Below are 24,803 nucleotides of genomic sequence, written 5' to 3' on the forward strand. Positions count from 1 at the left end.
CAGGTTCATCTTCCTGTGCATGCACATGCATGCCTACGTGTGCGTAGACGTCAGAGAACTGCACACAGTGAGTTTTCTCCTTCCTCCATGCAGGTCTTGGAACTGAACCCATGTCTTCCATTTTATCATGTAGCCCAACCTGGCTGGGAACTCATGTAACTCAGGCCGCCCTCAACTTCATGATCCTCCTACTTCTACCTCCAGCACTAGAACTGCAGGCACAGACCACCACACTAGCGTCACTTCCTTCTTTTATAAAGTGGGCTGTGCACCAGTGGTTCTACTGGAGATGACACGTGTGTAGCTAGCATGTCCAGGCTACAGGTCTGTGAAGTTCTGCCCTATCCACGTCATACTCTTCCAATGATTGAAGGAGTTGCCTCATTAAAAAAGTAGTAAACTACTTAAGGATTACTTTCAATCTTTGATACAGTTTATGGTCCAAAAATTAATATCTGCAAACTCTCCTCTCGTAGCTCTCGTCTCTGTTACTCAGATGGTCAGTGTTGGCACTTTCCACAATATTTTCAGACTTCTATTACAAATACAACTGTGAATATATTGTCTTACTTTCCGTAACATGTAGCATGTGTTAATGTGACCCCCTTATTTTGCTTAATTTACCCTGAATATCATGTTGTTAAAACTTACTATAAGACTGTTGATAACATCTATTTTTTTATGTAACATCTGCTTCTCCTCTGGGTTTTCTGTGCTTTACCTGTTCCCACAGTCCCTCCAGGACTGTGGAGTGAGCATAGAAGTATTCTCACAGGTCACATGAGAGAACAAAGGAGCTTGGTGCTTGCTGGGTAACACACTTTACACTTGCCATGATCATCTTTGGTGGCTTTGACCACTCTAGTGAGTATGAAGTGGAATCTCATGGTTTTGACTTGAATCTACCTGAAGGCTGAATATTTTCTCACAAGCTCATTGGCCATTTTCATGCCTTCCTTGGAGAAATGCCTTTTTAGATCTTTCTCCCTTTTTACTGAGACTAGCTCATTCTCTATGCCCCTGCTTAGCTTGTTCACTGTGTAGCACGGACTGGTCTCAAAATGGCAGTGCTGTGATTACAGGTATAAGCTCTTACTCCTACTCCTGGCTCCTGGCCCATGTTCTTCCTTTTCCCACCCCTTCATATCTTCTCCTTTAAAAAAAAAATCCAACTGGTGATGGCTGCTGGAATGTTATCTGATCTTGTTCACTCAATATTGAGCAGGCCTCGAACAGGCACCACATAGCTATGGCAATTCACGACAGTTACGTCATGTCTGGAAGACAGTATTTCACAGACTTCTTTTCACCCCTGGCTCTTATATTCTTAACACTTGCCTTTCTACGACATTACCGGAGCCCAAGCAGGCATGTGATATAGAGGTCTCATTTAGCTCTAGGTACTCAATAGGGACTTACTCTTAGCACTCTGGGAGTCTCTGCACGAACTGCTGCCCACCAAAGATAGAAGCTTCTTCGCCTAGATGAGAGCAGTACTAATCTACGAGTCTATGCATAGCTATTTAGAAGGCAGTCTGACCTGCATATTTAATGGAACGACAGTAGTGTGTTCCCCCACAAAGGCCCATGACCTCCTGAGCCATGGGCTTGTCACTACATTTACAGTACCAGGCATTGGTTGGTTCCCTTCTGTGAAGCATGCCTTCGATCCAGTCAGAAAGTAGTTGATTATCCCAATAACCTTCATGTCGCCATTGCACCTTAAGCACATCTTGCCTGGTAGGTCTGTATTGTAGCATGCAGGGTCCAGCACTAGGTGACCCCACCAATTTCTTCTCTTCCTCAGCAGCCTGCATAGTACTTTCCATCACTATGGAAGCTAGCCAGCATGGAGGAAATTTTCTGATCAGTTTCAACTTGATTATGTATCCTACAACCAAAATGCTTTGTGTCTTCAGCAGTAAGGTCTTATCGTGACACTGAAAATCGGCCTTCCACAATCTGCGAGGAATCATGTTGAAGTTATGGTGAGGGCTGCATTGAACTTGTAGATTGCTTTTGGCAGGATTGCCATTTTTACTGTATTATTCCCATCAGACAATGAGCACGGGAGATCGTTCCATTTCTAGATACCTCTTTCAATTTCTTTTTTGCATTTGTGTGAAATGTTCTGTAAATATCTGTTAGGTCCCCCCCTTTTTTTAACAACATCAGTTAGCTCTAGCAATTTCTCTGTTTAGATTTTGTCTGGGTAATCTCCTACTATCAGTGTGTGCAGGCCAACATGTGATTTAAACTGTAGAAGTGTTTCTTTAACAAACTTGGGTGCCCCTGTGTTTGAGGCATGGATGTTAAGAATTGAAATGTCGTCTTGGTAGATTTTTCCTCTGATGAGTTTGTAGGGTTCTTCCCTATTTCTTTGATTAGTTTTGGTTTTGGAGTCTATTTTGTTAGATATTAAAGTGGCTGTACCAGCTTGCTTCTTGGGTCCATTAGCTTTGAATATCTCTTTCTTACCCTTTTCCCTGAGGTAATGTCTATCTTTGATGTTGAAGTGTGTTTCTTGGATGCAGCATCAGAATGGATCCTGTTTTGCATTCATTCTGTTAGTCTGTACTCTCCTAGGGTTGGAGTTTTTCTCTTAGAAAAACTTCTGTATGGCTGCATCTGTAGGGAGATATTGTTCAAATTAGGCTATAGACTATCTCATTTTCTCCATCTATGGTGACTGAGAGTTTTGCAGGGTGTTTTGATCTAGCACCTTAGAGTTGCAGCATAGTTCATTGACTGGTGCTGAGAGGTATCAGCGAGCAGTGTTTGTTGATTCCTGTTGTTTTGTGTTTGTGTGTTTATGTGTATGTATATGTGTTTCCCTTCTTTTTTTTTTTTTTTTTTTGGTTCTTTTTTTCGGAGCTGGGGACCGAACCCAGGGCCTTGCGCTTCCTAGGTAAGCGCTCTACCACTGAGCTAAATCCCCAGCCCCGTGTTTCCCTTCTTTTGTGATATATTTGTGTGTGTGTGTGTGTGTGTGTGTGTGTGTGTGTGTGTGTGTGTGTGTGTGTTTGGGTGTGTTTTACCTCTTAGGTTGAAATTTTTCTTTTGCTGCCTCTTGTAGGGCTGGATTTATATATTTTTTTTCCTTCGGAGCTGGGGACCGAACCCAGGGCCTTGTGCTTCCTAGGCAAGCGCTCTACCACTGAGCTAAATCCCCAACCCAGGGCTGGATTTATAAATAGATATTGCTTAAAGTTTGTTTTATCATGGAGTTTTATTGTCTTCATCTACTGTGGCTGAACGTCTTGCTGGGTGGAGTAGTCTGGGCTGGCATTTGTAGCCTCTTAGAGGCTGAAGGACATCTGTCCAGCCCCTTCTGGCTTTTAGTCTTCATTGAGAAGACCTAATTCTAATGGGTCTACCACATCTGTATTTTCTTGTTCTCTTAATGTAGCTCTTCTCCATTCTGTCTACTTGCTATTTGGTTATTATGTGCCGAGGAGCAGGGCCTTTTTGATCTAGCAGTTTTGGTGCTCTGTATGCTTCTTGTACCTTGAGAGGCATCTCCTTCTTTAAGTTAGAACATTTTTTTTGTCTATGATTTTGTTGAAAATATTTTCTGTGCCTTTCACTGGTTTTCTTCTCTTTCCTCCATTTCTGTCATTCTTAGATTATGGTCTTTTCATAGTGTCCAGATTTTGTGGATGTTTTGTGACAGAATTTTTTTAAGTGACTTTGTTTTCTTTGACAAAGGTATCTATTTCTTCTATCATGTCTTCAATGCTTAGGATTCATTTTTCATCTCTCATGTTGTGTTGGTGAGGCTTGTCTTTAAGGGTCCTGTTTGAAATCCTAAATATCTTTCATGTCCAGATTTCCCTCAGTTTTTTTTTTTTTTTTTTTTTTGGAGCTGAGGACCAAACCTAGGGCCTTGTGCTAGGCAAGCGCTCTACCACTGAGCTAAATCCTCAACCCCACTTTTGGTTTTCTTTATCGATTCCATTTCCACTTTCAGGTCTTGAACTGTTTTGTTTATTTTCTTTTACCGTTTGTGTTTCATAGATTTCTTTAAGAGATTTATTCAGAATATTCTATCATAAAGGCTAATTTAAGTTCTCTATCTTCTGCTTCAATTATATTGCAATAATTGAAGCATACTGTGGTAAGGTTGCTGGGCTTTCCTGAAGACATATCGTCCTTGCTGTTATTGTGTTTTTATGCTTACATCTAGGCATCTGCACCTGGGAGAACTGTAATTCAAGGTGCTGATATCTGGTCTTGTCTTTGGTGGGTGAGTGTTTTGTTCCTTGGTTTCTTTTGCCCTCTCTATTTCTTAAGAAAGTGGGGTAGCTGTGTGTTGTCTGGTAGGAAAGTCACCTGGGATCCTAATAGGTTTGGGCACTGGGGATTGTGTGTAAAATGTGTTCCTAGGTTTTGGGAGCTAACACTTAGGAACGGTAAGCAGGCTAGGAGATCAGGGTCTGAGGATGTCCACAACAGAGAGGAAAGTAGGGTGTTCCACCAGGATCTCTTAAATTTCCTGGGAGTGGTGACAGAGAATGAGGAGGGGCCACAATAGGTAGTTTGCTACAAAGCTGGGATTGAGACGGGAGGCTTGGCTCTGGAGGAGAGGATGGAGAGCGAAGATCCATAGCTGGACCTGCTTTGCTGGCTCCCTTGCTTGGCTGGTTATTCGGATAACCAGCATTTTCCCAATCAGCTTGTGGATTTCTGCTAGAAAGGCAACTGGGGTTTGAGTGGGGATTATGGTAGTCTGAATAAGAATAGCCCCCATAGGTTCATATAGTAAAACAGTTGGTCCCCAGTTAGTGGAGCCCTTTGGGAAGGTTTAGGAGATACGGCCTTGTTGGAGGAGGTATGCCATGGGGGTAGGTTTTCAGGTTTCAGAACACTCCTGGGACTCCCCAAGCTCGCTCTCTGCTCCTGGTTGTGAATCAAGATGGGAACTCTTAGCTGTTCCTTCACTCTGCTGCCTCAGACTCTTAATTCTCTGAAACTGCACCTGAATTAAGTGTTTTTTTTTCACAGTAATAGGAAAGTAACTAACACAGATTAAATTTATAGACCAATTTGTGTAGTACTATCATTTAAGACCATTTATTCTTTTATGACTAGTTTTATTAATATTTGAGAATTTAGTTGTTCTGATTAGATTTGTTCACTGACATGTGTTTAGGAAGAAGGAAATGTCAGTTGAGGAGCCTCCATCAGACTGGCATGTAGGCATGATTGTGGGGGCATTACCTTGACAGATAATTGGTATAGGAGGGTCCTGACCACTGTAGGGGGCACCAACCTTGTAAGTAAGCCAACCTGTAGGTAAGCCTAGGCTGCAAAAGAAAGTAGCTGAGCAGGTCAAGAAGAACAAGCCAGCAAGCAGCATTTTCCCACGAGCTCTGCTTCAGTTCCCGCCTCTAGGCTCACGTCTTGGCTTCCCTCAATGATGGTCTATATCCTGTAAGCCAAACAAACTCTTTCCTCCCCGATATTTTTGGTCATTGGTTTATCATAAAGCAGAGAACGTATTAGAACATTCATACCTTGTATTTTGATTACATTCACCCCCAGATCCTTCCAGATCCATTCTTTCCCCTTCCATACCCATCCAACTTTGTGCCCTCATAGTGTGCAATTCGTGCTGCCCATATACTTTTGGGTGTGTGCCCATCCGATACAGCAAGATTGACCTACCAGGGGCTGTGACTTTAAAGAAAATTCTCTCTCTCTCTCTCTCTCTCTCTCTCTCTCCAATCATTTATAAACAATAGCTCCTAATCTAGAAATGAGGCTTCATGGTCACCATCTCATCCACGGGTGGGATTTTGTCTGACTTGGTCTTGCATGGATCTTGTGCATGCTATCACAGCTACTATGAGTTCATACATGCAACTACCTTCTTGTTATGTCCAGAAAACTGTGTTTCCTTACAGTCAACCACTATCTCTGGTTCTTGCGATCTTTCTACCTGCTCTTCTGTTATGACCTTGGAGCTTTGGGAAGATAGGGTGTGACAGTGATACCACATTTAGGGGTGATTACTCCAGTCTTCACCCTCTGCACCTTGTCCAGTTGTAGTCTCTGTGTTAATTATCATCTACGGCAAAAAGAAGCTTCTCTGATGAGGTTTGAGAGCGCCATTACTCTATGGATGTAAGTAACAGTAAAGCCTTAGGACTCAGTTTAATACTGTGCCCATTTTGCAGAGTAACAATAGTATGTTCTCTCCCCCAGGGCCTATGTCCTCTCTAGCCAGTACAAAGCATGGTTTCCATCTTGTACAGGGGGCATTATGTTCAGTCATAAAGTGGTTGACAACTCCCATAACATTTAAATGTTACTATTGCACAAGAGGGCTTATCTTGCCAGACTGGATTACTTTTGTCCTCTGGTAGCATACATTAGCATCTTCCAGAACTAGAAAAACTAGCCATTAGGTATGATTTATCCAGGCCAGTATCTTCTTGGTTTCTCCATGTTTGGTTACTCAAGTGTGTGATATCTGAATGGTAAATAAGAGCAACAGCAATGGCCTGTTGTGATGGTTTGAATATGCTTTGCCCAGGGAGTGGCATTATTAGGAGGTGTGATTTTGTTGGAGGAAGTGTGTTATTGTGGGTATGGGCTTTAAGACCCTCATCCTAGTTCCCTAGAAGCCAGTCTTCTCTTGGCTGCTTTTGGATGAAGTTGTAGAACTCTCAGTTCTTCTTGCCCCATGCCTGCCTGGATGCTGCTATGCCCCCTCCTTGATGATGATGATGGACTGAGTGAGCCTCTGAACCTGTAAGCCAGCCCAAATTAAATGTTGTCCTTATAAGTGTTGCCTTGGTCATGATGTCTGTTCACAGCAGTAAAACTCAAACTAAGACACCTGCAATATTTTTTTGGGGGGGTGTCTATGGTACTTTACTCCAACAGAGGTAACTCATTTCCTGGCTTTTCATGTTTTTTTTTAAAGATTTATTTATTTATTTGTTTACTTATTTACTTATTATCTGTACGTACACTGTAGCTGTCTTCAGACACACCAGAAGAGGACATCAGATATCATTACAGATGGCTATGAGCTACCATGTGGTTGCTGGGATTTGAACTCAGGAACTTGGTAGAGCAGTCAGTGCTCCTAACCACTGAGCCATCTCTCCAGCCCTGCTTTTCATGTTTTGACCTGTGGTGTTTAGTAGGGTCATTGTCACCCTGATATGGAGTAACTACATCTAATCTCTTTAAATATATCTCTGTATATATTTTAGAAAGCCCACACAGTGGTGTAGGTTTTTAGGTGACTTTCAAAAGGTCTGTAGTACTGATTATCCTTTCCTGATATCCCTCCTCTACTCTGTCCTTAACATGATTTATTCTTCCAGTATGTTAGCACCTTTCCAGTTATTTAGATCTCTATTTCTTTTAAAATTATATTTGTAATGTTTACTATGTAGTCCCCCCACATTTCTTAAATTTGTTATTAAATTCTTTATTTTTGTGATACTAAGTTTCATGGAATTTTTTTTCTTACAATTCTTACTTTGGTAATTTATTGATTTATCTTACATGCCTAACATTGCAGGTGAACTTTGTAATACTTTTGTTCTTTCTTCCTTCCCTCTAAAAATCTAGTTGATGCTTTGATTATGCTCAGGTAATTTGAAGAAATCCAATCTTGCTATTATGAAGGTTTGATTTATAGAACCAATCTGTGTGGAAGTCAAATGACGTTATTGTTTGTGCTTTCATTCCTAGGAATATATCCCTACAGTCTCCATCCTGTGCAACCCAGGAATGAGAGCTCGTCACTGGAAACAGATGTCAGAAATTGTGGGCTATGACTTGACTCCAGATTCTGGAACTACACTGAGAAAAGTTTTGAAATTAAACCTTACACCATATTTAGAAAGTTTTGAAGTTATAAGTGCTGGTGCGAGTAAGGTAAATGTGGAGAAAATGAAACACTTGATGGGTTTGTTCTCTGATAGTCATAGTTTTGTTTTGGTGTGATGTATATAGTACAGGATAGCAATGGGAAGATATAGGAAGTAGATGATGATTGAAGACCACCCTTTTGTGGCATAAACATGTGCTCGCCTCTCTGAAATGCAGACTAGAAACTGTTCCTTTGACATCTTCCTAATTCTGCCACATTCTGATACAGTGGGTGTGTATACAGTGGGCGGTTGATATTAGCATTGGTGTATAGTTATTCCATTTCCATTAAGAATCCTGGGTGGATGGATATGTATGTATTATACTGTGTGTGTGTGTGTGTGTGTGTGTGTGTGTGTGTGTGTGTTCCAACAAAATCAGTATGGCCTTCGAGAAGGTTCTTGAAATAAGCAGAAAACTTCAAGCTACAGGCTATCTGCTAAAGGCCGCTTCAGAGATAGTCCAATGAGTGTTTTATTCAGTTGTCCATTTCAACAGTTTTCATAGCAACCAAAATTAGGATTTTTTCTATTTTTAATTGAAAATAGAAAATTTTCATATAATATATTCTTATTATGGCTTCTCCTCCCACTCCCTCCCTACCTCCCCTCCATTAGAAATCAGACAGGCATCTAAAATATAATAAAATAAAGCGAAACCAAAGAAACCAGAATAGAACAAAACAGAAGGGCTGAAGAAAAGCACAAGAAACATATCAATGCAACAACTGGCTTGTTTACACACACACACACACACACACACACACACACACACACACACACACAGAGGAATCCCATAGAAATGCAAAACTAGGGGCTGGGGATTTGGCTCAGTGGCAGAGCGCTTGCCTAGGAAGCTCAAGGCCCTGGGTTCGGTCCCCAGCTCCGAAAAAAAGAACCCCCCCCCAAAAAAAAGAAATGCAAAACTAGAATCCATAGCATATAATATGCAAAATACCTCTAAGGTTTGCTGGACATCTGATGCTAGGCATGGTGCCTGCCCTTAAGAGCGGTTTACCCAGTGAGAGTCCACCGGAAAAAAACTGACTTCTCCTTCGTGAGCTACCCTTGTGATGCCTTCTGGGTTCCCCTCCCAGCACTGGAACTGCAACAGGTGACATCCCATGCATGGTTTCTGCACGCTAACACATTCTCTGTGAGTTCACATGTGCATTAGTCTTGCTGTGTTTGGAAGGTCTTGATTGATTCCTTTGTCCTCCAACCCCTCTGGCTTGTACGGTATTTCCACTTCCTCTTCCACAGGGTCCCCTGAGAGAGGAGGAATTTGATGGATACATTTCATTTAGGACCGAGTGTTCCACAGTCTCTCACTCTCTGCACATAGTCCAGGTGTAGGTCTTGGAGTTTGTTCTGACCTACTGCAGGAGGGAGCTTCTCTGATGGCAGCTGAGCAAGGCACTGGCCTACGTCATTTTATTGTCATATCCCTTCAGCAGAATAGCAGTGGCTGGTTCTATCCTAGGCCCATGGCCTCACAAAAGAACTTTTAAATCATTAGAAAAGACTCCCTCCTTGATATGATAGGACATATCATATCATAGGGAGATAGACATAGACAGTTATGGTATATGCGCAATGTTTACTGAGTTATCCAGAGGAAGTGAATAACATAAATAAGTTCCTTTTTACATCATCCCATGTCCCCACCCCACCCCACCCCACCCCCATTTTACTCATCCTACTCTTTTTTGCATTTCTCCCTTTCAGGAATTTTCCTTAGAGAGGGCCATGAATGCTATGATAGCAACTTGGGATGATATTTCTTTTCATATAAGTCTATATCGTGATACTGGAGTCTATATCCTTTCTTCAGTGGACGAGATTCAGGCAATTCTTGATGATCAGATTATAAAAACACAGACAATGAGAGGTTCACCTTTTATCAAACCATTTGAAAATGAAATCAAGGTATGTTAACTATGATAGATAGCTCCTAGTCATCTATAAAATCTGAATTCATACATGTTCTCATGTACATATTTTGTATGGCTTTTTAAAGTGTCTATTCAAGTGAACTTTGGTGTTTTATGTGGTCAGATGTAGACATACACATTTGGAGATTACCGTGCAATCGGAGGCTGAGGAGAGGGTGTGGTGGTAAGAGCACTTGCTTGATTCCCAGCATCCACAAGATTTGTTCCCCCCCCCCCCCCCGGAGCTGAGGCCCAAACCCAGGGCCTTGCGCTTTCTAGGCAAGCGCTCTACCACTGAGCTAAAGCCCCAAACCCCACAAGATTGTTAATAACCATCTGTAACTGCAGTTTTAGAGGATCTGATGCCCTCTTCTGGCCCCAGTGGGTACTGTATGCACATGCTAAATAATAAAAGGCAAAACACCCACATGTATGAAAATTAAAAAATAAACAAGAAAACGGCATGCAATAGATTTGAGACATTAATATTTTTAAGAAGAAAATCACATTATACAAGATTTTTATTCAACGATTATAAATGTAACTTTTATTCTCCTGATGTAACTATTGTCTCTGAGGCTCACTGCCTCAGTCTGCTAACCTAGGCCTAGTCCTGGAAGATTCTAGCCTTCGTACAATCTTATCTAGACCTAGAACGTTTTCAGCCTCTGAGGCTTACTGCCCAATATGCTCACACTTTCTTAGCTCTTTCTGAACTCTGGCTGGCTGGTTCAACTCAGGTATTCTGGCTCAGATTCCTCTTCAAACTGACTGATTCAATCTGGCTTTGCTCTCAGCCTTTGACTGAATTGCTCTGCTTGATCTCAAACTAACTCCATCAATCTGTTCTAATCTTGTGATTCCTTCTGTGTTTACCTGTGTCTAGCTTGTTCTCTCCACAACTTGTCTCTGCAAAACTCTTCTGGTAAAACTGCCCCCTTGCTTGCTCTCTCTGTGCTTCTCTCTCTCTCTCTCTTCTCTCTCTCTCTCTCTCTCTCTCTCTCTCTCTCTCTTTCTCTCTTCTTTTCTTTTCTTTTCTTTTTTTTTTTTTTTTTGGAGCTGGAGACCGAACCCAGGGCCTTGTGTTTGCTAGGCAAGCACTCTACCACTGAGCTAAATCCCCAACCCCTCTCTCTCTTTTTTAAAAAATTTATTAGATATATTTCTTTATTTACAGTTCAAAAGTTATTCCCCTTCCTGGCTACCTGTCCATAAGCCCCCATTCCTTCCCCTTCCCCTCCCCCTCCCCCATATGGGTATTCTGCCTATACATCCCCCTTATTGCCCCCCCATGTATTCCCCTGCACTGGGGGTCCAACCTTGGTAGGACCAAGGGCTTCCCCTTCCACTGGTGCTCCAACAAGGCTATTCTCTGCTACAAATTCAGTTGGAACCCTGTGTCAGTTCATGTATAGTTTTTTGGTAGTGGTTTAGTCCCTGGAAGCTCTGTTTGGTTGGCATTGTTGTTTTTATGGGGTTGCAAGCTCCTTCAACTCTTTCAATCCTTCCTGTAATTTCCCCCAAGGGGGTCCTATTCTCAGTTCAGTGGTTTGCTGCTAGCATTGACCTCTGTATTGGCCGTGCTCTGGATGTGTCTCTCAGGAGAGATCTATATCCGGCCCCTTTCCTCATGCATTTTCTAGCTTCATCAATCTTATCTAGTTTTGACGGCTGTATATATATGGGCCACATGTGGGTCAGGCTCTGAATGGCCATTCCTTGAGTCACTGCTCTAAACTTTGCTTCCATATCCCCTTCTATGGATATTTTCCCCCTTTTAAGAAGGAGTGGGAGCATCCGCATTTTTGGTCGTCCTTCTTCTTGAGCTTCCTGTGGTCTGTGGATTGCATCTTGGGTAATTTGAGCTTTTTGGCTAATATCCACTTATCAATGAGTGCATACCAGGTGTGCTTTTCTGTGATTGAGTAACCTCACTCAGGATGATATTTTCTAGTTCATTCCATTTGCCTATGAATTTCACGAAGTGATTGTTTTTGATAGCTGAGTAGTATTCCCTTGTGTAGATGTACCACATTTTTTAAAATCCATTCCTCTGTTGAAGGGCATCTGGGTTCTTTCCAGCTTCTGGCTATTATAAATAAGGCTGCTGTGAACATAGTGGAGCACGTGTCTTTGTTATATGTTAGAGCATCTTTTGGGTATATGCCCAGGAGTAGTATAGCTGGGTCCTCAGGTAGTTCAATGTCCAATTTTCTGAGGAACCTCCAGACTGATTTCCAGAGTGGTTGTACCAGTTTGCAATCCCACCAACAATGGAGGAGTGTTCCTCTTTCTCCACATCCTCACCAGCATCTGCTGTCGCCTGAGTTTTTGATCTTAGCCATTCTGACTGGTGTGAGGTGGAATCTCAGGGTTGTTTTGATTTGCATTTCCCTTATGACTAAAGATGTTGAACATTTCTTTAGGTGCTTCTCAGCCATTCGGCATTCCTCAGCTGTGAATTCTTTGTTTAGTTCTGAGCCCCATTTTTTAATAGGGTTATTTGTCTCCCTGCAGTCTAACTTCTTGAGTTCTTTGTATACTTTGGATATAAGGCCTCTATCTGTTGTAGGATTGGTAAAGATCTTTTCCCAATCTGTTGGTTGCTGTTTTGTCCTAACAACAGTGTCCTTTGCCTTACAGAAGCTTTGCAGTTTTGTGAGGTCCCATTTGTCAATTCTTGATCTTAGAACATAAGCCATTGGTGTTTTGTTCAGGAAAATTTCCCCAGTGCCCATGTGTATGAGACTGTTCCCCACTTTTTCTTCTATTAGTTTGAGTGTATCTGGTTTGATGTGGAGGTCCCTGATCCATTTGGACTTAAGCTTTGTACATGGTGATAAGCATGGATCAATTTGCATTCTTCTACATGCTGACCTCCAGTTGAACCGGCACCATTTGTTGAAAATGCTATCTTTCTTCCATTGGATGGTTTAGCTCTTTTGTCCAAAATCAAGTGACCATAGGTGTGTGGGTACGTTTCTGGGTCTTCAATTCTGTTCCACTGATCTATTTGCCTGTCTCTGTACCAATACCATACAGCTTTTTATGACTATTGCTCTATAATATTGCTTGAGTTCAGGGATAGTGATTCCCCCAGAAGTTCTTTTATTGTTGAGTATAGTTTTCGATATCCTGGGGTTTTTTGTTATTCCAAATGAATTTGCAAATTGCTCTTTCTATCTCTATGAAGAATTGAGTTGGAATTTTGATGGAATTGCATTGAATCTGTAGATTGCTTTTGGCAAAGTGGCCATCTTTACTATATTAATCCTGCCAACCCATGAGCATGGAAGGTCTTTCCATCTTCTGAGATCTTCCTCAATTTCTTTCTTCAGAGACTTGAAGTTCTTGTCATACAGACCTTTCACTTGCTTGGTTAAAGTCACACCAAGATATTTTATGTTATTTGGGACTATTGTGAAAGGTCTCATTGCCTTAATTTCTTTCTCAGCCTGTTTATCCTTTGAGTAGAGGAAAGCTACTGATTTATTTGAGTTAATTTTATACACTGACACTTTGCTGAAGTTGTTTATCAGGTTAAGTAGTTCTCTGGTGGAACTTTTGGGGTCGCTTAAGTATACTATCTTATCATCTGCAAATAGTGATATTTTGATTTCTTCCCTTCCAGTTTGTATCCCTTTGACCTTTCGCTGTCTGATTGCTCTGGCTAGGACTTCAAGTACTATATTGAATAAATAGGGAGAGAGTGGGTAGCCTTGTCTACTCCCTGATTTTAGTGGGATTGCTTCAAGTTTCTCTCCATTTAGTTTGATGATAGCTACTGGTTTGCTGTATATTGCTGCTCTCTTTTAAGTAGCCTCCCTTCCCTCTCTGTTTTTGTCAGAGTTGGTCACATCCTATTCTGTCAAATCTTTCTCTCATTTGTCACTTTGTCAGACACTCAATTAAGCATCACTTTTAAATATGGGTGCTTGCTTCTACAAACTAACTTTACCTTCATTATTTGGGATTAAAGGTATGTGCTAAGGCTGAGACACCACAACTAGAAACAGGTTTTTCCAGTAAACAACATAGTCTCAGGGTTCACAGTGTGATCATTTTTTCTTTTCTTTTATTGGGTATTTTCTTTATTTCCATTTCAAATGTTATCCCCTTTCCCCTCTGGAAATCCCCTATCCCATCCCCCCCACCCCAGCTCCTAGTGCTCCCCTCACCCAATAACCCACTCCCTCCTGCCTCCTCACCCTGGCATTCCCCTACTCTGGAGCATCAAGCCTTCACAGTACCAAGGGCCTCTCTTCCTGTTGACGGCCAACAAGGCCATCCTCTGTTGCGTATGCGGCTGGAACCACAGGTCCCTCTGTGTGCTCTTTGGTTGGTGTTTAGTTCCTGGGAGCTGTAGGAGGTCTAGTTGGTTGATGTTGTTGTTCTTCCTATACGGTTGCAAACCCCTTCAGCTCCTTCAATTCTTTCTCTAACTCTTCCATTGGAGACCCTGTTCTCAGTCCAATTGTTGGCTGTGAGCATCCGCCTCTGTATTTGTCAGGCTCTGGCAGGAGACAGCTATATCAGGCTCCTGTCAGCATGCACTTCTTGGCATCAGCAATATTGTCTGGGTTTGGTGTCTGCATGTGGGATGGATCCCCAGGTGGGGCAGTCTCTGGATGGCCTTTCCTTCAGTCCCTGCTCCAAACTTTGTCTCCATATTTCCTCCTCATTCTTTCCCTTCCCTTCCCTTCCCTTCCCTTCCCTTCCCTTCCCTTCCCTTCTTTCTCCTCTCCCTCGTCTCAAACTAGCCATGATTGATCTGCATCAGAGGCTGAGTATTGGAATTATAGCATGAGCCACCACACCTGGCTCTGTTTTCATGTCTCCTCTCACTCCTCTTCTTTCCTCATTCCTTACCTGTCTTCTTCCTGTAATAGGACCTCACACTTGTTAAGTGCACACTGTAGACTGACAAGCAGATTTTTATAGCAAATAGAATTTAAAAACTTAATTCTTAGGAATTTTTAAATATAGCTAATTTCTAATTTTAGAAAGCTCAGATCACATATTACACTGTATCATTGTAGTAAAGTTCTCTGGGTCACTGTTTAATTCTATTTGTGAAGGGGTTGGGGATTTAGCTCAGTGGTAGAGCGCTTGCCTAGCAAGTGCAAGGCCCTGGGTTCGGTCCCCAGCTCCGAAAAAAAAAAGAAAAAAAATTCTATTTGTGAACAACAAGCAGGAGGGTAATAAATGAATTACTGTTCACTTCAGAAAAAAAATAAATGATATCTCTTATTGTTGATATGGGTAACTATGGAAAAATACAAATTATGACAATACCTTCATAGTTTAATGAAGTCCAGTGCTTTTGCCCCTTAGCGAGTACAAAGCCAAAAAGTTCAACCAGGAGATAAAAGATTAAGAAAAAGTTTGAGATTCCACTTCAAACCAATCAGAATGGCTAAGATCAAAAACTCAGGTGACAGCAGATGCTGGCAAGGATATTGAGAAAGAGGAACACTCCTTCAGTGTTGGTGGGATTGCAGACTGGTACAACCACTCTGGAAATCAGTCTGGAGATTCCTCAGAAAATTGGACATAGTACTACCTGAAGACCCAGCTATACTACTCCTGGGCATATTACCCAAAAGATGCTCTAACATATAACAAAGACACGTGCTCCACTATGTTCATAGCAGTCTTCAGAAGCTGGAAAGATCTCAGATGCCTTTCAACAGAGGAATGGATACAGAAAATGTGGTACATTTACACAATGGAGTACTACTCAGCTATCGAAAACAATGACTTCATGAAATTCATAGGCAAATGGAATGAACTAGAAAAATAACATCCTGAGTGAGTGTAATTCTAATACGCTGTCTTTGATAAATGGATATTAGCCCAAATGCTCGAATTACCCTGGATGCACAGAACACATGAAATTCAAGAAGGATGACCAAAATGCGAAGGCTTCACTCCTTCTTTAAAAGGGGAACAAGAATACCCTTAGGAGAGGATAGAGAGGCAAAGTTTAGAACAGAGGCTGAAGGAATGGCCATTCCGAGCCTGCCCCACATGTGGCCCATGCATACACAACCACCAAACTAGATAAGATGGATGAAGCAAAGAAGTGCAGACCCACAGGAACCGGATCTAGATCGCTCCTGAGAGGCACAGCCAGAATACAGCAAATACATAGGCGAATGCCAGCAGCAAACCACTGAACTGAGAATAGGTCCCCCGTTGAAGGAATCAGAGAAAGAACTGGAAGAGCTTGAAGGGGCTCGAGACCCCATATGTACAACAATGCCAAGCAACCAGAGCTTCCAGGGACTAAGCCACTACCCAAAGACTATACATGGACTGATCCTGGGCTCCAACCTCATAGGTAGCAATGAATAGCCTAGTAAGAGCACCAGTGGAAGGGGAAGCCCTTGGTCCTGCCAAGGCTGGACCGCCAGTGAATGGGATTGCTGGGGGGGGGAGGGTGGTAATGGGGCTGATGGGGAGGGGAACAGCCATGTAGAAGGGGAGGGGTAGGGGTTAGGGGGATGTTGGCCTAGAAACCAGGAAAGGGAATAGCATTTGAAATGTAAATAAGAAACACCCAATTTAATAAAGATGGAACAAAAAGAAAAAAACAAAAGAAGTAAATATATGTATATATACTAAAGGCTAACCATTATCATTATATATGAACTGAATATATGAAAGAAAAAAATTAGACAATTAAAAAAAAAGAAAGTAAGGGTTGACACACATGTATGCATGTGTATGTGTGCATGTACATGTGAGTGCACAAGTGTGCATGTGTGTGTGTGATGACATTTATACTGAGGAGGTAAATGTCTCTAATGTGGTCAGGTAGGCAGATTCTTGTCCATGCACAATTAGACATTAGTTTTTAGCTGTTCCTAGCAAAGCTTGTAATCCTAGACTCAGGAACCTGAGGCAGGGAAATCAGCATGTATTCCAATCTAACCTAGGCTACCTAGAGAGTTAGAGGCTAGCCTGGAATGTGTGACAAAGTCTTATCTCAAAACAAACAAAAAGCAAGCAAGCAAACAAACAAACAAGCAAACAAACAAATATCATGCTTTGAAATACATTGAATATTCGAAGGTGGCGGAGAGAAATTCCTCTATACATCATTAAAAAAATTCTACACGACCTGGAAGAGGAGTTGGGTAACCTTGGCTGATTTTACCTCGTTCCTCAGTTTTATTTGAAACAAAGAACCAACCTGACAGGATGTTTGTAGTCAAAAGCTCTCTTCTCCAACTCAAGAACTGTGTCACCCCTGTAAGTTTCCACTAAGTAACTAACAATAATATAATAATATAATATCAGAGCTCTAACTGGGGGCTATATAAACTGAGGAAAAGAGAAACCACTGACTGTTTGATTCCAGTTTTGACTGATGTTTACTATGTTGGTCACCGGTTTAGTGGCTTCATATTTACTAACTCATTTAATCTGTAAGCAGACCTTCATGGTAGGCATTATTATATGTCTGAATAGATAAAAAAGCTAAGCAGGGGTAATTTGCTAAATTTTACTATTAAAACAATAGCGAGTTCTAAATACTTTCCCCCTGTAATTTATAGTTTCTCCCTTTCAACCTGGAATTGAGTACAGTGTGCTTTTTATTAAGGCCTGGGAAGACCGTCTGATTCGAATCCAGGAGACCATTGATGAGTGGTTGAAAGTGCAAGCTCAGTGGCTGTACTTAGAGCCCATCTTCTGTTCTGAGGACATCATGCAGCAGATGCCAGAGGAAGGGCGGCAGTTTCAGACAGTAGACAGACACTGGAAGGATATCATGAAGTTCTGTGCTAAAGATCCAAAGGTGAAGGGTTTGTTTTCTTTCTTATGACAGGTGAACCTTAAAGAAAGCATTTGACTTTCTTCTGATTATTAAAACACAACTCATGCATTGTATACAAATTGGAAAGACCATAAAATGTAAGCTCATAAATGTAAGTTTGAAAGTATCAAAATAATTTTATTTTTCACTTCATAAAAGTACTACTTGCAACACACACACACACACACACACACACACACACAGTGTAACTACTTTAGATGAACAGTTAACTGAATTGACTCCCACTATATTCAACCACCTCAGAAAGTAAACAGATACATAAAACAGTGAGATAAAGCAGAGGACGGAGGATGTGTGATCAGCACAAGTGACTGTGTTTGCTTGCAATTGTTAATCAGGGAATACAATTGAGACCTCGATTGGTCTCGGTTCCTGTGTGCCTTTCCTATTAAGAGTACCTTGTACAGGATTCTAATGTTGAAAACCAGTTTTTTTCCACGCATTTAGCATAAACCACAGCTATGCATCGACTTTTAAAATGCATTCAACTTAAGGAATAAGTTTTTTCAATGCTGAGAGAAAAGCTAAATGCATACTAGATTTATTGAGCGTTAATTAGAGAAATGTATGGATTTCAAGGAAATTTATCTTCCTTTTTTATTTAGGAGCTTGCACATGATGTCTTGTAGATTAGAGGTCAGCAGTCTTCTTCTGTGAATAGCAGTTAACACATTTCGTTAGGCTGTGTAAAGCATGCAGTCTATTTTTCAATCCTTTGTTCACCCATCATATAGTAAAACGCAGCCAGAACTAACAGTTAACGAATGGGTATGTTTCTATCATGACAAAATATTGCTCATAGACACTGGCAATGTTGTTACTTAGGCAGGGCCTCTAGCCCAAGTTGCTTCAAATTCTCTCCGTAGCTGAGATGACCTTGAACTTCTCATCCTCCCACATCTACCTGTGGAAGCCTGGGGTTGCAGCCGTGGGCCAGCACGCTCAGTTTACACATGGTGCTGGCAATAGAATCCTAGGCTTCACTCATGCTAGGCAAGCATGCTGCCCCTGAGCTGCTTCCCTAGTCCTCTTTTAATTTTTTAACCTTCTGAAAGTATAAAAAAACATTCTTGGTTTGAGGACTATACAGAAGCTATCAGACAGCTAGATTTTGTTGGTGAGATGTAGATTGCTAAAGCCTGCTGTCAATCAAGTTTAAAATTCACAGTTATAAAACCTAAAATAATGAATGAATAATCATAAAATATGCACATAACTAATAATAATATGCATAATAACTAATGTTATTGGATTATATGTATGATGTAGTGAATTTTGTAATTTTTATATTATAAAAGAATTTCAAAGCTGGATGTGGTTCCTATAATCCCGGCATTTGGGGGGCTAGAGCAAAAAGAGAATTACAAACCCATGGCCAGCCTGGGCTATAGTGAGACCTGTTTCAAAAAGGAAGGGGAGGGAATATTTCACTACTAATTTTATAAAGCTTCAAAAAAGTTAACATTTTCCATTTCCCATTAGTGTTTATGTCTTCTGTGAAGTACATAGGTATGTCTCATATGACTCTGTGTCTTTTAGGTTCTTGCTGCTACTTCTTTAACAGGCTTGTTGGAAAAACTACAGAATTGCAATGACCTTCTGGATAAAATCATGAAAGGACTGAATGCATACCTTGAGAAGAAGCGACTTTTCTTCCCTCGGTATGGTAGACGGTCAACTGTGCTATCACTGAACATGTCTGCTGCGTGATGAGTTGCCACTAAGGGTTTTTTTTTTTTTTATTCCCATATTCTTTTCTAGCTTTTTCTTTTTATCTAATGATGAAATGCTAGAGATTTTGTCAGAGACCAAAGATCCACTCAGAGTTCAGCCACACTTAAAAAAATGCTTTGAGGGCATCGCTAAGTTGGAGTTCCTGACTAATCTGGATATTAAAGCCATGTACAGCTCTGAGGGTGAACGAGTGGAGCTGATTTCAGTGATTTCCACGTCTGCAGCGAGGGGTGCCGTAGAGAAATGGCTCATTCAAGTAGAAGACCTAATGCTCAGAAGTATCCATGATGTGATTGCTGCATCTAGACTGGTACGCTTCCTAGGATTAAATGGATGATCTGTAGTCTACAGATGCTGCCATTTGTTCATTTGGTGAACATTATTTTCCTCTGTGTTTCTAACATTACAAGTAAGAATTGACGAGACAGTATACTTCATAACACATACAACAGTATGTTATAAAAGGAAAATGTATTAGCAGAGAGAAGTAAAGTATATCTGTTTAGAATGGGGGAGGGCAGGGATAGGCTTACAAAGGAAGTTAGCCCGAGTTTGAGATATGAAAGAAAAGAGAAAATAGCTTAATAAAGAGTAGACATATCGGTATCCCGTGTAAAGGCCCTAAACACAAAAATGGTTTCATGAGAAACCATCAGAAGACTTCTGTGTGCGGAACAGAAGAGTGAGTGTAACGGAGAATGAAGATCGAGGGAGGAAGGAAGGAAGATGCACAGGGGGTCATTTTGTTTACACATGAAGGTCAGGAGTGTTTCTGTCAGGAGAAAGCCATACTCTGGTTTATATTTTTATACCACTTGGACTATGGTATAAAGAACGGATTAGTAGACTATCAGAACAGGAAGACAAATTAGGAGAGCCTAGAAGATAGATGGTGCCGGCTGACACTAAACAAGTGGTGGAGGCATGGAGGGAATTAGACACTATTAGAGAAATCTACTTGTATCCAATTTTAACAGGTCTTAAATCGATTGTACAGTAAAAGGGGGAGGAGGTCTCAAGAATTACTTTAATATTTTTGACAGGAGTGTATAGGGGAGATTTATTCTGAGGGAATGCTGAGAAGTAGGTCTGTGGACGCTTGTGAAAGATCAGAATTTTATTTTATAAATGTCAAAACTGAAATGTACCAGACACATCAGCTCACAGCTACAGTGTCAGCACTGGAGAAGCTGAGGATGGTGTGCAGCTCAGAGTTAGAGGCCAACCTGCTTTCCACAGTTGCATTTCAGGCTACAAAGTAACTCTATCTCACAACAACACAAAGTAACTACAACACAACTACTACAAAGTAACTCTATCTCACAACAACACAAAGTAACTACAACACAACAACTACAAAGTAACTCTATCTCACAACAACACAAACAAACAAAACCACAGGACTGGCTGACCAGGTGATGGGTCTTGCTGGGGCCTGATGGTCTGACTTGTGTTCCTGAAATCCACAGGATGGAAAAGGGGAGCTGATTCCCATGTGTTGCCTATTGATCTTCACACCTGCACTTTGGCATTTATCCCCGCCCCCACCATAGTGAGTCAAACCCTTTCAAAACACAGCAAATAGAATCCTGCAGTGTTACTTACACATTTCTAGTAGGCAGACAGCCATGTGCTTTAATATTTGCTGATCAGACCCTCTCAAACATGGTGTTAAATAAATTATTCAGTCCATTGTTGCTTTTGAGGCTTAACGACTTAAAACTCTAAATGAGATGAACACTCATGAGATGAACATTACGAATTGAAGGAAATATAGCACCTGGATACTTTTATGTACCTCACTTAACGCTAATCAAAATATTCTAATCTTGAAATGCATGCATTACTTCGTTCTGCTTTTAACACCACAAAGGAGCAGTTGTGCCGTGGGAGTAGTTTTGAAAGCCCTTGCTACCTAATTCCAGGAAGTCACCGCAAGAGTGAGGCAGCTTTCTCTTAAAGGGCCCTGTGAAGCGTCTCTTTCAAAATTATCATTATTTTAATTATGTGTAGTATTTATGTGTCTCCGTGTGAGAGTATGTGCACATCAGTGCAAGTGCCCACGGAGGCCAGAGACATCACATCCCTTTGGACCTGGAGACGCTGCCAGGTGCGAACTGCCAGACATGGGTGCTGGGAACTGGACGCTGGTCATTTGGAGGAGTGTTTACACTTCGTAACCTCTCTAGCCCAGGGCTCATTTTCTTGACTGGCTCTTCTGCAGCATCATTGCTTTTTTACAATTGAATCTTATTTCTTCTCCTTTCTCTGTGATTCCAAACAAACTAAAAACATGTAGGAAAGCATCAACATTACCTACGATGGAATGCCTTCATTGGCAGAGAAGTGTACCAGCACACATCTGGCAATCACTACTTTTACTTATCGCTTACATTGCTTTGTTATTTGAATGTAGCTATAAGTATCTCAATAAGAAACATCTCATAAATAATATCTCTATATTATGTTTAATGTATTTTTAATGAATATTTTTCATTAGCATCACCTTGAAAATATATTCTATAAAGTTTTTTAATTTATAATTTGTATTTGCTGTCCCCACTTTGTTATCAAAGCAAGCTACTTTTAAACTATCAAATCTTCCTTCCAAAATACATTTAAAGCTTTGAAACATGAAAGTATTAGGAATAGAAAGAAGCATATTGGGGTTGGGGATTTAGCTCAGTGGTAGAGCGCTTGCCTAGCGAGCACAAGGCCCTGGGTTCGGTCCCCAGCTCCGAAAAAAAAAAAAAGCATATTTCAAATTCAAATGTACAGATTGTTACGGTGCATATCATTTAATAAGTGTAATTGTATATCCTGGTTACATGAGTTTTTGGAAAAGTTATAGATAAGTGACATAAACCTTCTACCTACTAGCCCAGTTTTTTTTTTTAACATACTATGTGGTCTTTGTCTTAGTTGCTATGTTGCTATGATAAAAATAACCTCATCTAAACGACTTAAGGAAGTGTCTATTTTAGCTCACAATTCAAGGTGTAGTCCATTGTGACAAGGGAGTCCAGACAGCAGGAGCCAAGAGCAGCTGCCACACTACAGCCATAGCAAGGAGGAAGAGAGTCATGAGTGCTTGCTAGTGATTAGCTTTCTTTCTGTATACACATCAGAGTCATCTGCCCAGTGAATAGTCCCACCCACAGCTAAGATGGGTTGTAATCAAGTTATACCCCATAGTTACACCAGAGGCCTGTCTCCCTGGTGATTCTAGTTGACAACATTAACCAGCAATTTTCCTTTTTAATTATAATTTGACATCAATATGTATTTTTGATTTGTTTTCAAGCCTTTGTACATTCATAAACTATACTTAAACATAAACCCATCTCATAACTTTCACCCTCTTTATGTATGACTTTTCAAATGGTTTAGTGAAACTTTATATGTTCTTTATAATAGAAATAATTTGTATTGTTCACCAAAAACTGGACAACTAACCCAGCAAAAGAATTTAAAATTTGTTAGATGTTTTCAGCTCCCCTTCCTCTTGTAACCTTTTAAAACAGAAATTTATTTTAATTATTCAGGCTTACCCAGAATCTGCAAGGAAAGACTGGGTCAGAGAGTGGCCTGGCCAGGTTGTTCTTTGTGTGTCTCAGATGTTCTGGACTTCTGAGACACAGGAAGTCATAAGTGGTGGAAACGAGGTAAAGTATCATTTGATTTAAAACAACAGCATTCTTTTTCTCGTTCCATATTTTTTCATTTTCTTGTCAGTAATCTGCAACTTCTATATGTAGCATTAACATTTTTGAAAGCTTGTTATTTTTTACTAGGCTTTCACAAATCCACTCTGTAACTCACTTATATTTTGAAGTAGACTGTGAAGTCAAAGTTATTCCATAAATAAGTATATGCATAAGATATATGTTCTAGGCATAACTGTGCGTGTGTGTGTGTGTATGTGTGTATGTGTGTGTGAGTGTGTGTGTTGTGTGTGTGTATGTGTGTATGTATGTGTGTGTATGTGTGTGTATGTGTGTGTGTTGTGTGTGTATGTATGTGTGTGTATGTGTGTGTTGTGTGTGTGAGTGTGTGTTGTGTGTGTGTGTATGTGTGAGTGTGGTGTGTGTGTGTGTGTGTGTGTGTGTGTGCAATGCCAATTAAACTGCTGCCATTTTGTAGGGGTTAAAGAAGTACTACAAGGAACTCCAGTATCAACTAAATGACATTGTGGAGCTGGTGAGAGGGAAGTTATCTAAGCAGACCAGGATCACTCTGGGGGCTTTGGTTACGATTGATGTCCACGCTAGAGATGTTGTCATGGACATGATTGATATGGGTAGGTGACCATTTCTTTAATATAAAATGTAAAGAATTGATAGTGACTAAGAAACCAAGACATGGGTTTTTTCTTAAGATTTTTTTTGAATACTCTTTGGTTTGCTTTCTTTTTGTTTTTCAAGGCAGGGTTTCTCTGTGTGGTCCTGGTTGTTCTGGAAGTAGCTATGTAGACTAGGCTTGGCTCAGACTCACAGGATAGCCTGTCTCTGATGCCTCTGATTGCTCAGATTAAAGGCAGTCACCACAATTTCTTGGTGAATGATCTTTTCCTTAATTTGAAAACAAATTATTTTAATACTTGCTGTTACAATAAAATATTACTTTTCAAATTATTTTCACTTGATAATTTTATTGCATTCTTTCTAGGTGTCTCACATGATACAGATTTCCAGTGGCTCGCTCAACTTCGTTATTACTGGGAATATGAGAACGCTCGAGTTCGTATTGTCAACTGCAATGTCAAATACGCTTATGAGTATCTTGGTAACTCACCACGACTTGTCATAACTCCTTTAACTGACAGATGTTACAGAACATTGGTATGCACTTATGTTACGTTGTTCACATGTTAAACATTAGTTTTTGGTACAGAAAATTTTCTTCTCCAAATTTAATATATGCTATCATTTGTTTAAAACATTTTTTTACAATTATTTATGTGTGCATGTGTGTGAGAGTGGGGTGCTGCCTGTACCCAGGTCATAGAACAACTTCCAGGAGTCTGTTCTCTCCTACCTTATGGGATCTGGGGAGTAAACTCAGCTTGTTAGGTTTGGTACCAAATGCCTTTACCTGCTTTGTCGTCTCTCCAGCCCCTCTTTTATTAACTTATCTTTAATAGCCAAATGCACTTATCCTTCCCTAACCATTTAGTGTGTGTGTGTGTGTGTGTGTGTGTGTGTGTGTGTGTGTGTTCTCTAAGGGAAGAAGCGACGGAACTTTTAACAAACCATCCATTGTTCATCTGAAATTTAAGTTTCCCTGTGCATTTTCATTGGCCGCATCTGCCAACCCAACCCAGGAACTGAGGCAGGTGTGAAGAAACAGCAGCTCCCTAAATGCCGAGTAGTTAAAGTGCAAAGGCGAGCTCTCTAGTAG

The 24,803-nt window shown here is 40.8% G+C and overlaps 1 protein-coding gene across 5 annotated transcripts in view; it reads left to right on the forward strand.

Annotated features, from left to right (window-relative positions):
* Window positions 1–24,803, forward strand: part of Dnah12 (dynein, axonemal, heavy chain 12) — a 166,616-nt gene that overhangs the window by 43,657 nt on the left and 98,156 nt on the right. For all 5 annotated transcript variants that reach the window (XM_063275064.1, XM_063275066.1, XM_063275065.1 and 2 more), the window contains 8 exons: window positions 7,714–7,899; window positions 9,621–9,821; window positions 17,436–17,630; window positions 19,209–19,330; window positions 19,431–19,713; window positions 22,949–23,068; window positions 23,547–23,703; window positions 24,072–24,244. In XM_063275064.1, coding sequence (XP_063131134.1) covers window positions 7,714–7,899; window positions 9,621–9,821; window positions 17,436–17,630; window positions 19,209–19,330; window positions 19,431–19,713; window positions 22,949–23,068; window positions 23,547–23,703; window positions 24,072–24,244 — 1,437 coding nt within the window. The remainder of the gene's footprint in view (window positions 1–7,713; window positions 7,900–9,620; window positions 9,822–17,435; window positions 17,631–19,208; window positions 19,331–19,430; window positions 19,714–22,948; window positions 23,069–23,546; window positions 23,704–24,071; window positions 24,245–24,803) is intronic.

Source organism: Rattus norvegicus, chromosome 16, assembly GCF_036323735.1.
Source record: "Rattus norvegicus strain BN/NHsdMcwi chromosome 16, GRCr8, whole genome shotgun sequence".
Lineage (NCBI taxonomy): Eukaryota > Metazoa > Chordata > Mammalia > Rodentia > Muridae > Rattus > Rattus norvegicus.